The sequence below is a fragment of the Choloepus didactylus genome, chromosome 17, assembly GCF_015220235.1.
Source record: "Choloepus didactylus isolate mChoDid1 chromosome 17, mChoDid1.pri, whole genome shotgun sequence".
Lineage (NCBI taxonomy): Eukaryota > Metazoa > Chordata > Mammalia > Pilosa > Megalonychidae > Choloepus > Choloepus didactylus.
In genome coordinates, this window is record NC_051323.1 from 30425238 (window position 1) to 30439917 (window position 14680).

General features: G+C 39.1%; 1 protein-coding gene across 1 annotated transcript in view; it reads left to right on the forward strand.

The window, feature by feature from the left end:
* The first annotated feature begins 8685 nt into the window (after positions 1 to 8685).
* XPO1 (exportin 1) overlaps positions 8686 to 14680 on the forward strand; it is a 37472-nt gene continuing 31477 nt past the window's right edge. The window contains exons 1-2 of the mRNA XM_037806809.1: positions 8686 to 8834; positions 12216 to 12347. Of these exons, the coding sequence (XP_037662737.1) occupies positions 12222 to 12347 (126 nt within the window). The 5' untranslated portion in view covers positions 8686 to 8834; positions 12216 to 12221. The remainder of the gene's footprint in view (positions 8835 to 12215; positions 12348 to 14680) is intronic.

Consider the following 14680-nt stretch of genomic DNA (forward strand, 5'->3'; position numbering starts at 1 on the left):
TATTTATATACTACATTTTGTTTGTCCATTCATCTGTTGATGGACACTTGGGTTGCTTCCATCTTTTGGCAATTGTGAATAATGCCACTATGAACATTAGTGTGCAAATATCTGTGTGAGTCCCTGCATTCAATTCTTTGGGATATTTACATAGAAGTGGGATTGCTAGGTCATATGGTAACTATCCTTAATTTTCTGAGGAATTACCAAACTGTTTTCCACAGCAGCTGCACCATTTTACATTCCCACCAAAATGAATGAATTTCTCCACATCCTCTCCAAAACTTATTATTTTTTTAAACAGTAGCTATTCTAGTGGGTAAAGTGGTATCTCATTGTTATTTTGAGTTGTATTTTCCTGGTGGCTAATGATTTTTGAGCATCTTTTCATGTGTTTTTGGTCATCTGTATATCTTGTTTGGAGAAATGTCTATTCAAGTCTTTTGACCGTTTTTTCTACGAGGTTGTTTGCCTTTGTTTTTTAGTTATAGGATTTCTTTACAAATTCTGGATATTAAACTCTTCCCAAATATATCAGATATATAGTTTCCAAGTATTTTCTCCCTTTCTGTAGGTTGTCCTTTTACTTTTTTTATAAAGTCCTTCTGTTGCACAAAAGGTTTTAATTTTGGTGTAGTCCCATTTATATATTTTTTTCTTTTGTTGCTTGTACTTTTGGTGTAAAGTCTAAGAAACAAATGCTTAAACACAACATCCTGAATATGCTTCCCTATGTTTTCTTCTAGGAGTTTTGTATCTTTATTTCTTATATTTAAGTCTTTGATCCATTTTGAATTAATTTTTGTATATTATGTGAGGTTAGGTTCCATCTTCATTCTTTTGCACATGGCTGTCCAGTTTTCCCAGTACCATCTGTTGAAGAGACACTTCTTTCCCCCATTGATTAGACTTAGCACCCTTATCAAAATCTTTTGGCCATAGATGTTAAGGTACTATCAACATTTTGAGTCAAATAATTCTTTGTTGTGGGGGGCTGTCCTGTGGATTGCAGTATGTTTAGCAGCATCCCTGGCTCTACCCACTAGAGGCCAGTAGCACCCCCCACATCAGTTGTGCAGGCAAAAATGTCTCCACATTAGCCATTATATTTGTTTTTATTATCACCTTTACCTTCTGATCTGTCTGGGCATGCAATGTCCTCTGTTTGATTCTGACTTAACAATCAAATGAACAATATTACTGTTTTATGAGATAATGTTTGACTGCTAAATGCGCCTTGGGGTGCAAAATTACCCCTTATTGAGAATCACTGAAATAGATCCACTAACTTTGGTAGGTTTTTTCATTTCTTCTAGAGTCAGAGCACCTGATGAACATTTTTAAATTGTTGTTGTTAGCATATATAATCAGTTTATTATTTGATTTACTATTTGAGACTAAGCCTTTAAAACATGATTTTTTTTGTTGTTGTTGTTTACTGTCAACAGTATTTGTTAATTATTTATTCATCAAGGGAAATTATGCTGTAGCCCACATATTCAAGTTTCATAATTCAGGAGCACAGATAGGTTAGTGACAAACATCCAAGGAACTCAATCCAAAGAAATTCTTTGCACTCCAAAATCACTTTGCACTCTGAAAGATACCAGCCTTCCTCATCTCCTCAAAATCTTTCATGGAATCATAGTTTCTGCAGAAATATGCATATGCCTTCTTTCTTGGTTCAGCCACAGCAAACTTATAGAGAGATGCAACTCCCAGGGAGACAATAAATGCTCCAACAATATGAAATTGTAGACGTTTGGCCAAAAGGCCTGGCATCTGAAGTTTTGCCAAAGCACTGGAAGGCACGGTGGTTATTCTCCTTAATATGAATGCCCTTCCTTACGGATGGAGAAATGGACGGTGATAAAACATGATTTTGATAACAGATTATCAACATTTAATAATATATTACCACTCCTTTTTGCTCCTTAAGTTGTCTACTAATGATGATTATACTGAATCTTTTCTTGTGATCAGAAAACTAGTGCACCAGGCAGGCAGTACCAACAGAGGGCAAAAAATCTGATAGACCCATTAAATGGTGAGAATTAAAGGAAGTGTAATGAGCCTAATTTGCAGTGGCATATAATAGCATTTTTGTTCAGAATATAATATCTACTAGCATCTTTTCATCAACATTAATTTCCAGGACTTCATTTCATTGCAAAAGCTAAAAAGATTAATTCATGAATTCAACAAATATTTATGAAGTATAACTAAGAACTTGGCACAAGGCCACTGCCTTTAAGGAATTTATGGTTTGATGGGGAATTGAGATCCTCATTCTACCCTGTCCTACCAACGTGTTTCTCCTGCAGACTTTCCCATCTCCACACTTCCCCATCTCCACACTGAGGCAGAAATCCATTCTTGAATTCTTTCTCACATATCCCAATCCAATCCTTTAGATTCTTGTTATTCTACTTTCAGAATATATTCAGACTTGGAACATTTTCATGGCTCCCATCCTGGTCCAAGCCACAATCAGTTCCTGGATTATTTCAGGGTTTCCTAACAGTTCTTCCTATTTCTACCCTTTGCTCCCCTAGGCTATTCTCATCACAGCAGCCACAATAATCCTGTTAAAATTAGAAGTCAGGATGGCTCCAGATATCACTCAGAGGAAAAGGCACGGCATTCAGAGTGGCCTATAGTAAAGCCCTACATCACCTGCCTCCCACCCTCCCCCTTTTTTGCTCTGACCTGTCTTCCTCTTGATCAGTCAACTTCCAGATCACACAACTCTGGCCTCCTTGGTGGTCCTTAAGACATAGTGGTGCACTGGTAAATGTTTAACTACCAGCTTTCAAAAAAGAATGCCTGATTTTTAGCTGACTTCTATGGTGTACGTACTCCCACCATGGCTGAGTTCAAGCTACCAAAGTGATGACACATTGCAGAGTTGTGAAGAGATGTGCAGTAGCACACCATTATATAGTATTTCCACTAGGCCAATACAATAGACATAAATAACTTCAAGAGGATAGATAATAGTAAAATGCAATAATGTAATGAGAAAGTGATAAGTTTTGAATATTTATTACTTTCGTTTTTAATGTAATTTATCACATAGTCAGTTTATGTAATTTAATTTTTTAATGACTGTGTTTAACAGCCAGCTTGCAAAATTTAACAATTGGCTCCCAAGAGTTAGTACAAGCTGCCTCCAGCACACCATTGTAAATAACATGCCAAACATGCTCCTGCCTCAGGGCCTTTGAACTTGTTTTTCCACCTGTCGAGAAAGCTCTTCTCCCAAATATTTGTAAGGAATTCCTCCGTCATCCCCTTCAGGTCTTTACTTGAATGCCACTTTCTAGGTGATACCTTCCCCAATCATCCTATCTAAAATTGTAACCCCCCACACACTCCATTTTTCCCTACCTTGCTTCAGTTTTAACATAGCACTTAACACAATACAACACATTACTTCTCTGACTTATTTATGTTATTTAATTTGTGTGTCTTCCATTAGACTAGACACTCATTGAAAGCAGAGATTTCCATAGGATTTGTTCTCCGTCGAATCCTGAGCATCTGGAAGTGACTAGCAAAGAGTAGGCTCTCAATATATTTGTTGAATGAATAAATTAGTATCACCTCTTTTCATTTCCTTGATTTTACTTCCTTTTCTGTTTCTCATTGCCTAATACATAATGGAGTAATTTTGTGGGTGAAAGAGATGACATATCACCACAGTTATCAACTATACCTTTCCAACTTTATTTTACTTCTTATATATGTAGACATATTTCCCCAACTCATATTATTTTTAGCTTAGAAATATTTCTGGAAAAGCAACTCTGTGGCTTCCCCTTTCCTGTCTGAGAATGGTCTCTCATTTCTCCATGAGTAACAGAATTTGTGACCTATTGTTGAGGGTCACCTAATAGAACAGTATGAATTTCTCAGAACATCAGACTGTAACTCCTAGATTTAGCAGCCTTTAGCAAATGCTTTTTCACTATATTCTCAAGAAGGCAGCAACTCACTTTCAGACAATTCCTGATTCTGCTCCTGATTGACTTTAAGTTCTTAGATGCCATGTAGATAGTTTGCTGAGGTCTTGGTAACGCAGGGCCTTTAACTCTGCCAACAAAATATTCATAATTTTCCGTAAACATTCTCAACACTATCAATAAGAATAGGGTTGCAACCTGTATTAGGACTTCCCAGGTCAATTGTTTCTTTTTTTTTTTTTTTTTTTTATTAAATTCAGTTTTATTGAAATACATTCACACACCATACAATCATCCATGATATACAATCCACTGTCCACAGTATGATAACATAGTTATGCGTTCATCACCACAATCTGTCTCTGAACATAGGTCAATTGTTTCTTGAAAAGGGTATCCCTTCCCTCCCTGCATCATACTTCAGCATCATATACAATTATACTGTTGACCAAGTTAAATGGGTAATGTCTTTGAAATCTAAGAATGTGATATTACGTATAATTTTGTGAAATATTTTTTAAAGCAAATAGGAAAGAAAAACAATCTCCTTATAAGATATTACAGAGAAACATTTTGCCCAATGCATCCTCTCAGGTCTTACAAAGTAAGATTCTTTGGAAGAAAAAGCCCAGTGAATTATGAATTTGAGCTCAATACCTGAATATGCAGTTAGTCAGACTCATGGTATGTTTAGTTCAAGTGCCTGTTTTTTATGGCTGGTTGGAAGAAATGCATGTCGGAAGGCTACTGCTGTATCCCTGATAGCAAAAGTGGTATTAATTTTCTCAAAAACAGTGAAAAGACCAATTCCATTATTAAAGTAATAGATTTATTGCATATCTTTTCCTTATTATTATTTTTTTTACTACGTTATATGGGCACTTAGTCTTAGTATTTGCATATTCCTTGAGGAATGCCTAGTCAGTAGATATTGTCTTCAGAGCCCAAAGTTCAAATTTATATGCAAAGATTGCCCATTTGAATCATCAGACTCTGGTGTGACCATAAAGAACTTTCTTACAGATATGATTTCAACATCAATTTAGGAAATAGCAAATACCTATGGCATTTATGTTCATATATCTTGTTTCATATATCTTGTTTGATATGTAAATTGATAACACCTTTTTAGGGTAATCATACTTACCACAATAACAAATATATATGCCCTTTGACACAATAATTCCACTTTTAGGATTTTAACCTAGAGATATATTCACATTTGTGCCCAAAGATAAATGTACCAGAATATTTGCTGCAGCATTATTTGTAAGAGGGAAAACCAGGAATAGCCTAGTAGTCCTTAATAGGGGAATGGTTGAATCAATTATGGTACCAAGACTATGGGGCTGTTAACAAGGATGAGGTGGATTTACACATTCTGACCTGTTAAGTAAAAAGCAAGTCACTGAACAATGTGTAGTACGATGTTGTACATGTTGAACAAAATACAAAGCAAATGAATTTATAAATGCGTGGAAAAAATCTCAAAAGTATGCACTCTATTCTGTTAATGATGATTACCTCTGAGCAGTTAGAAGGTATGGGGAAAGTATACGAAGGAGGAATTTCAATTTTTACTATGCTTATGGACCTCTCTCTTATTTCTGACTATGTTATTGTTTTATGAGACAATGTTGAGTAGTAGAAAGACCACAAATATGGTTCTAATACTGACTCAACCACTTTGGGGTAGTGTGTGTATGTATGCATGCATGTGTATATGTTAAAGATAGATAGATGATAGATAGACAGATGCAAAATAATAACTCTCACAAGAGTGCTGTGAGAAGCAGTGAAATATTGCACAAAAAGGCCTAAAACCCTGCTAGATACCAGACAGGCATTCAATAAGGTTTACTTACATTTCTCTATCCATATCCCACTCTAAGGTTCAAAATCTGTTTGATTCCAACAAACGAAAGTAATGAAAAAGTACTAAGAAATAATATGTCAGACTTTATGTTCTGACTTTGATCCTGAAAATATGATCAAACACAATTATCTGCCCCAGTCACTTTTTTTTGTAGTTGTTAACTAGACAACAAGTTTATTTTGAATGCATCATTTTCTGCAACAAACTCTTCAGCTGACCCCAGGCAAAAGGATGGACCAAATATTTACGTATGATTCACTATGATCAGACAGATATGACCTCTTGGAGGTGTAATTGAAAGATGGGATTAAAAGAGCCAAAGAAGGGTAAACTGAGCTATTTGAACTTTACAATCCACAAAGTGTTTTATGATTTACACTGCTCCTTCACTAACATTACTTCATTTGATCCTTAACACCAATCTTGTGAGAGAGGCATGGAGGATGTCAGCCTCATTAAATGGGTGAGAAGGAAACTGAGGCCCCAAGAAGTGAAGCGATTTGCCAAGGTCACATTCCTAGCAAAGCTAGATCTTACTCCCAGTTGTTTTTATTCCTACTATGCTTCCAATCCAAAAAAATCAGGACCTGTGGCCTAGTTCTAGAGCTTAAAATGAGGCGGAAAGACATTTTAAAAGCAGGACAGGTTTTCTGGTAAGTATTCCAAATGATCAGCATATATCACATACACCATATATTATACAATATATTACATATCCTATGAATTATATGTATAATGGTTTGATATGATTCCGTTAGGCAATGAATAAATATCCTAGGTCTGAAAGTCACCGGATATCATTTTGGTAAATCCAGGAATTGGTTTATTATTGGGTTTTTCTTTAGTGGAGGGGGGAGGGGTGTTATTCTTAAGTGGTTACCGTATTAGCCATTGTTCATTGTTTATTGTATTTGCTGAAGAAAATTGTGTCGATTTAATAAACTATTTGTCAAACTCTTGGTGGCAAAGTGGGCTCAGTGAAAGTTTTGGTGGGCTGTGGTATCTTAAGCAAAGAACAATTAGCAAAGCTGATTTGGAGGGCACTTAAGGACAAACAAGAGGCAACCATGTGAAAGGCCACGTGCGTGTGACTTTCATAGAAAATACCATCTGATGATGATGAAGTGGTGAAGGGCAGCTAAGCTGAAGAGAAAAACCAGAGAGCGGGGGCAAATCAAGCACACCAAGTGGGAGGCAGTTGGTATGCAAGCTTACCAAGCAAAAATATGCGCCGTTAAACCAATTGCCGGGGTACAACATTTTAGTTTTTACAATCTACTTCTAACCAAGCAGGGTTGGTTGTTGGAGAAAACAAATTCCAGCATGGGGAGACACAGCGCTTAAAATGTAAAAGACTCGTGCCCAAGAACTAGTCAGGTTATCTTTTCCAGGACTATAAGATTACGAAGCGCGGGGAGTACAAACCCCACTTTACCCAAACCTCTTTCAGAGTTATTCTCACCCTCAACTCTCTGGTCCAAATCCACTCTTTAAGTGGGTTAAAGTGGTCCGGGGCCTACAGTCGGCTTCCGAGTTTTATAAAAAAATTTCAATTCTTACCACCCCTCCTGATCAAAAAAAAAAGAACAAATTGGGCGTGCCCTCCTTTTTCGGAACGCAGCCCCAAGCGAGGGGCGGGTAGGTCCGGGCGGGACCCGGCCCCCCGCAGGTTGGCGGGAGCCGGAGGGGGCGGGTCGGCGCAAGTCCGGGAGAAGACGATCGAACGCAGCCCCGCGCCGCGATCAAACTCGCGCTGCCACTAGCTCTCTAGCTGCGCCCCACCCTCGCCGTCACCAAACGCGCCCAGCCAATCAGCCGACCAGAAAGACTGAGCCTGCGGGGTAAGAACTGGGAGGGAGAGCGGCGGAAGGGGGAAGGGAAGTCGAGGGCGGGCTGCATTTGATTGACAGCGCGCTCGAACCAATCCTCCACGCAGCTTCTCTTCGCTCCCTCCTAGGCTGGGCTCAGCTCTTCGCCCCACCTCCTCTCCTCCACCCCCTTCTCTCTCCCTTTCGACCGGCCCCAATTCCCCTCCCCCACTCTGCGGGCAAATCGCTGCTGGAAAGAGGCGGGGGCCGAAGCGGCGGACTCGTATGGAGCCTTGAGGTGGGACTGACGGGCGATCGGGCCAATAAGAGCTAGAATGATGGCGCGGCTGTGGCTGGAACCGGCCAATGGGCAGGCGGGCTGGGGGCGGAGGCCCAGGTTCCAAACGCTCCGCGGCGCCATGGGCTGAAAACTCAACCGAGATGGAATCTCCCAGTCTGAACCGGTTTCAACCGGTTCCGAGTTTGAGGCACTAGGAGGAGGGGGAGAAGCGGCTGCAGCGGCCGCGGCAGGAGCAGCGGGAGCTACAGCATCAGCAAGAGCAACAGTAGCTACAGCCCCGGCGGCGGTGCCTGTTCCAGTCTTTGCTGCTGCAGTCCGTGCAACCACCCAGAGGGGGAGGGGGAACCACCAGTCGCTGAGGAGCAGAAGGGGGGAAAGTTCAGGCGAGCCTGGGTGGGGGGCCCAGCGCCGGAGCCGCGTGAGAGAGGGAGCCGTATTTTGGTGGCGGGGGGAATCGGACTGCAACTGGCAGCAGAGCGTCCCCCTGACCGTGTGGACTGTACACCCCCTACTCCTGCCGCTCCTGCTGCCGCCTGTGGCTGGAGGGTCCCCTTGGGGCTGAATCTTTGGGACTTGACCCTGTTCCCCTCCCCCTTCCCTCACTCCCCGGCCGGGCGGGAGCATTTATTCCACAGATTAATCCCTTTTCTTTTTTGGGGGGGGGCAGGTGGGTGTGTTTGTTGGGGGGAGGTGCCCCTGAAATAGTAAATATTGTTCAGCTTTTTTTTTTTTTTTTGCCATTTTTCTCTCTTTTTTAAAAATTTTCTTTTTTAAGGTGGGAAAACTGAGAAGCCCACCTTGATTTCCTCCCCTCTCCCCCTCCCCACCTTCCCTCGCCCTAATTCCCCGACAAGGAAGGAAGAAGCAGTTGGTTCAATCTCTGGGTAAGTCGACTGTGTCTTCGGGGCCGAGGAGCGGGCGGCGGCGGCCGGGCGGGAGGAGGCTGGCGTGGGGCGGGCGGCGGCCGCGGCAGGCGAGCTCGGGAGGCAGCGGCGGTGGCGGGCTGGGGGCGCGCGGGGCCTAGAGCGGAGCCTGCGATTGAATGGAGCCTCTTCTGCCGCTGGGGGATGCAGGCGGGGAGGCGGCCACGGGAGGGGAGCGCTTGCTGGGTCATTCGCGTATACCAGGGGCCGAGGAAGAAGGCGAGGAGCGTGGTAGTGAAGCGAGGCCCTGCGCGGGAGTGAAAGGTCTTCCCCAGCCCCTTAGGCTGGGCTGGGGAGAAGTTGGGGTGATTTCAGGAACGTCTCTAAATTATCAAGAGTGGAAGTTTCCAGAAATATTTAGTGCAGCAGCATTGAAACGTCCGCCTGCATCACGTGGCCCCCTCGGTGGAGAGCTTGGGATCGGGCCCTCGAGGGAGGGGCTGCCGAGTCCCTGTTCCTCCTGCGAAGAAACTCAAAGAGCTTTTTGGCTTTTATGGGACTAGGATAAGAAGTAGGAAAGATTAGTTTTTCAGGACTCTGTAAATGGGTTTCGTGTTGTACTTTTCCAACACGAGGGCCTGAGGGTGTACAGATAGAATCGTTTACTGCTGGCATTGTACAGTGGATGATGCCCCGATTTTCTTTCATCCCGATGTTTCTGAGTTTGGGGTTGGTGGGAGGTGTGGTGTGGTAGAGGAAGCATGAACTATTTGCCCAGCTCGGACCTCTGATCTCTCAGAGGCCATGCTGCATAGAGAATGGGGCGGTGAACTTAAGGCTCCTGGTCTAAATGCCGCCTCCGAGTATGGGCGGGGTGAGTGCGTGCTCCTGTCTGCTATAGTTAGAAGTGCTGCAAATCGGTTCGAGTGAGAAGCAAGGGGAGGGCGGGCCTTAGTGAGGTGTGTTTCTACTGAATGAAGCAGGCGATTGCCTACACACCTAAGTAGCAGTCTGTTGCCTTGTAGTGACTTGTTTTTTGACCTAGTGTGAAGTAATCATAATCATTAAGCAATGGTTATGATTTTCTGGTTTTTGAATGGGGGCTGACAATGTGTAGCTGCCTGCCCATTCAGTCTGAAGTGGCAGTGAACGTATTTTGGTAGTCACTTGTAGAGTCACAATTTTGCTGGATAATCCCTTGTATTCAGTGAGTGGATTTTAGGATTGAGGGCCCAAGGAGAAAAGAAAGCGTTTGTGGTTTCTCCCCTCCTGCTATAGCTGTTTACTTAAACTGCTTGGTTGTATATCTTGAGCGTGTGGGACACTGCTGTTAGTGGAAAGAATGTTTTGGAAGCGGTTTGATTTGGGGGACTAAATGTGCTTGGCATTGACCACAGAGCCGCCATTTCTCTACTCACGTACAGTTCAAGAATAGGTAGGTTATTTTGAAGATAACCGCTAGTTCTGAGAATGGCATAGCTACGGTATTTAAACGCTTCTATGCTGAACTTGATTTTTAAGAGTGTAGTTTGGAGAACTCTCTAAGGACAATGTACGTGAAAGTGAAACTTTTCAAGAGTCACTTTATTGAAGCTTTTCTGTTTTGGCTTTTTAAAAATGAAGGTAGAGAGCTAAATAGGGGGAAAGTTCGTTGCATTTTTAACCAAAAAAAATCGAAAACTTAATTTTTGATAGGCTTTTCAGGCTCACATTTTTAAGATTCTGATCTTTTTAAGTTTTTATGGCACTTGAAGTTGGGAAACTTACACATTGATTCGTGGAATATATTTACTTTTTTGTATTAGTTGTTTAGATCTAACGTATTTGTTGTGGTATATATCACAGATACCATTATTTAAAATATGCTTTCTTAATACCTGCTATGGAAAATAGTGAAGTCCCATCAGTTTTAGTTGCCAGTAATGGACCAGAAGACTTCAGAGGAATAAAAATCATTGAATTCTTACTTTCTTGGCTTTTATATTATATCTAGTTTAAATGGCTAATCTTTTAGATTTCTAATTTGTTGTAATTGAAATTACCTTTTAAAATTTTTTGAGTTAAAACTGAAATTGCTTTCATTTAAAAACTACTGTGAAATAGCCAAGAAATAATACCTTTTTCCTATCAAGCTAATTTATCCAAGATGTACTCCTATAAAACGCTCATATCCTACTAATGGAAGGTTTTTAAGAGGGGGAGAAGTGGAGATGACCATCTGACCTTTGTTCTCAATAACACTAAACCAGAGTTCCTAAACCTGAGGTTTCATGGATGGCTTTCAGGGTGTCCTAAATGTTTTGTAATTGTTCACAAAATTGTCAGTTTTTTATTGGGTGAGAGCTGTAGTTTTATTTGATTCTAAGGCATCTTGACCCAAAAAAGGTGAAGAACTGCTGATTAGCCAGATAGACTTGAGTGGCATTAGCTCTAAAGAAGGAAAATGGAGGGAAGACTTTTTTATAATGCCAGGCAGCAAAAATGTGGGGATCTGCCAGCATTTTAGAATAGAATCCTCTTAAAAGGATAAAATTGCATATAAACCAGTAGGTTTTAGTCAGTATATTTATTTGAAGTTAAGTAGCTCCTGTTATGATAAAATTTGTTTTTGTTTGGAAAATAGTTGGCAAGTTTTTATCTTGGCCAAAAAATACCTGTGAAATTCTTAAAATCTCGTTTGGCATATTGCCATTAGTTTTGTTCCTAGACAATGTATTGAAGGAATTGGTATGTTTGTAATGTAATTTTGATCCCCAACTTCACTAAGGGTTGAAAGTTAGAAGTATGGATGATTTTATTGCTTGTAGAAGCTTAAGTTTTATAGAGGTTAAGTAAGGGAATTGATACCAGAATTTGTTAGGCATGTAGTTCCTGCCCATCATTGCTGTCTACAAAAGAAGTGTTATAATATCTGCATTTAATTTTTTAATATCTTCCTGGCTTTTAAGCATATCTTTAAAAATTAAGGTAATATGAAATGAGGGGAAATGAACTTTACTGAACTATCCAGAGGGACTCTACTTTGGGAAGAAAAAAAGCATCTACTTGAACTTTATCCATATTTAGGGCCATAAGAGTCTAAAAATGGATTTGATTTTAAAATAGGGTAGCTGTTTATGTAAAATGCTAGTAAAAACGTAAAATTTTCTGTAGCTAAAAATAACACATAAAAAATTAAATGGACCCTAATAATTTCTGCAGTTATGGAGTAGTTAAGTAATTTCAGCTTTTATTTGCTTTTACTGTCTCAGTTGTTTTATAATAATTTGATAAATTCTCTAAAGTAGTTATTAAAATATTTGTAAGAACATAGTTGAAGCAAAATAACTTTTGAGTAGAAAGTTTTTGATCGATTTTAAAACTTCATATAGGCAGCTTCAATTTTCTTTTCTTTCTTTTCAGTAATCTATGCCAGCAATTATGACAATGTTAGCAGACCATGCAGCTCGTCAGCTGCTTGATTTCAGCCAAAAACTGGATATCAACCTTTTAGATAATGTGGTGAATTGCTTATACCATGGAGAAGGAGCCCAGGTAAAGTAATTGACCAAAACTTTATAACATAATTACAGGGTAACAAAGTTGTTGGATTTAGGAATTTTTAATTATCACCTTTTAAAAACTCATTCCATAGTTTTTATTAATCTTGGAATTGTGTATTAACTGTGATGAGGATTGGTCTAGAGAAAGAAATTGCATTAAGTTTTATCATGGTAAGAGTGGGATGGGATGTTTTGGGATATTGTTACTCTGTCTTTTTTTTAAACTTTTATTTTGAAATAATTTCAAACCTAAAGGACAGTTGCAAAAATAATAAAAATCCTGCAGAGAATTCCAGCATCCTTTCCACTCTCCCATTCTGTCCTTCAAAAACTTTTACCCCATTTAATAAAAGAGCTCAGTTGTGTTAAATGCGTTATAGATATGAAAGATTGTATGTAGTTTTATATGTGATTTATCTATTTTTGAAACATTAAGTTGCAAAAGTACTTCACAGATAAAAACTGGTTAAAAAAATCCAGCAATATGAACATCTTGCATTATTTGAATTTTAGCACTTGTAAAAGTGTCATTAATGTAGTCTGGTCTTAAACAAAGGCATGTTTGATCAGTTTAAAGGTGTTTTTGTTGTTTTTAAACACCCAGTAAAAAGGTAGACAAAACGAGAATGTTTGTAAACTTTTAATTGTACTTGTAAGAAACTAGGCAGACCTGGAAATTTCACCCTGTGGAGCTAAAAATGTAGAAGAGTTTTTGAATGAGCAAGTTGCTGATGTTGGGTCAAAAATCTTAGAAGGTGACATATCTGGTGGTACATTAGATTTCTGGTTAGATAAGTTTCAGTTAGTTTAAAACTATATTTTCAAGATACTGTTTTATATTTGCATAATTAAAAAACCCTGGGTGCTATAGTACTTTTTACAGACCTCAAAGGTAGATATGGTAGAAATCTTACATAGTTAGGCCAAAAAACTTGATGTAAAATATGTGTATATATTTCTATTCTCATGAAATCCAACAACGTTGGTTTTCACTATAATAAAGAGAACATTAAGATACATATAAGGTAATCCTGTATCTTATGCATGATTGTTCTGGAAACTTTAACTTCTGTAATTAAAAAAAGAGAGAGAAAATTAAAAAGGGAAAATTGGCAACAGAAGTGGTGAGAGTGGGAAAATTTAGTTTGCAGTGATTCTGTAAAGGTTGTTAGATCAGAGACTTTGTCACTATGTGTATGCTTGTCTCCCAAAGTATTCCTGTAAAAGTTCTTCCATTAGTATTTATTACACATATAATGTAGTTTTTTCCTCATGTTGTACATTCAACATGGGGCTTTAAGCTTCGTTTTTGTCCTCACAGAGATGCATAAAAAGCATTCTTTTGAAAGAAAGTATGAAAGTAAGGTGGGGCTTAACTTTGACTATATTATCAGAAGTACGGATCTGTAGCCATTAGGAAGATGGACATTTAATTTATTTGCATCATCCAGCTACTACTATTTAATTGTCATTCTTTAACTTGAACTTAGTTCACAATATCTAAAAGTTCACAGACCAGTGGTCTAGGCTTGTAACTGAGAAGTAGTGATAATTCTTATCTTGAAGAAAATGTAGTGCCTTCTGCTTTTAATAAAGTTTCACAGTATTAAGACTTAATCATTCATTTTTTTTGTACTAAATGGTATGAATAATACCACTTATATAAAGTTTTAAAACATGCCAAGCAATACACTGCAAAATTTTAAGGGTACATACATTGTAGTAAAATTGGGAGGACACACATGGACATGACAGGTAGAAATCTCCAACTGTGGATATTGGGAGTTCAAGAAGGGGAATGCAATTGGGGAGAGTTACACAAGGGGCTTTTGTTGTAAAGTTTTACATCTAACTGGGTTATGGATACATAGGTACTTGCAATCTTATTCTCTATACCTTTTTGTATTTTTGGAATACTTTGTAATAAAAAATAAGTATGAAAACCAAAAATTAAAAAATAAGCTGGATAGTGGGCCATTATCTGTAGGGATGTTCTGGTATCTTAATTTGATTCCGTTATTCTCTACACATTACTTTTGAGTCCCATCTATCAAGTGTTACCTTAGAAGAATTTGGAGGATTAGTGATGAGGTTTGTAAGGTCTGTTAGAGGGGACTGTTGAAAGGGTACTTTTGGATATATAATGAAGATTCAGGATATATGATGTAAATTCTTTGTTTCAAAACATAGTATGGTTTATTATACTTCTTGTTTTGCTAATCTCATGAAATACCACGTGCTGACAAAGGTAACTAAGGCTTATGCTGATTACTTCTTAAAAAATCAGGACCATATAAGTTCATGGGGTAAGAAATTATTAGAAGA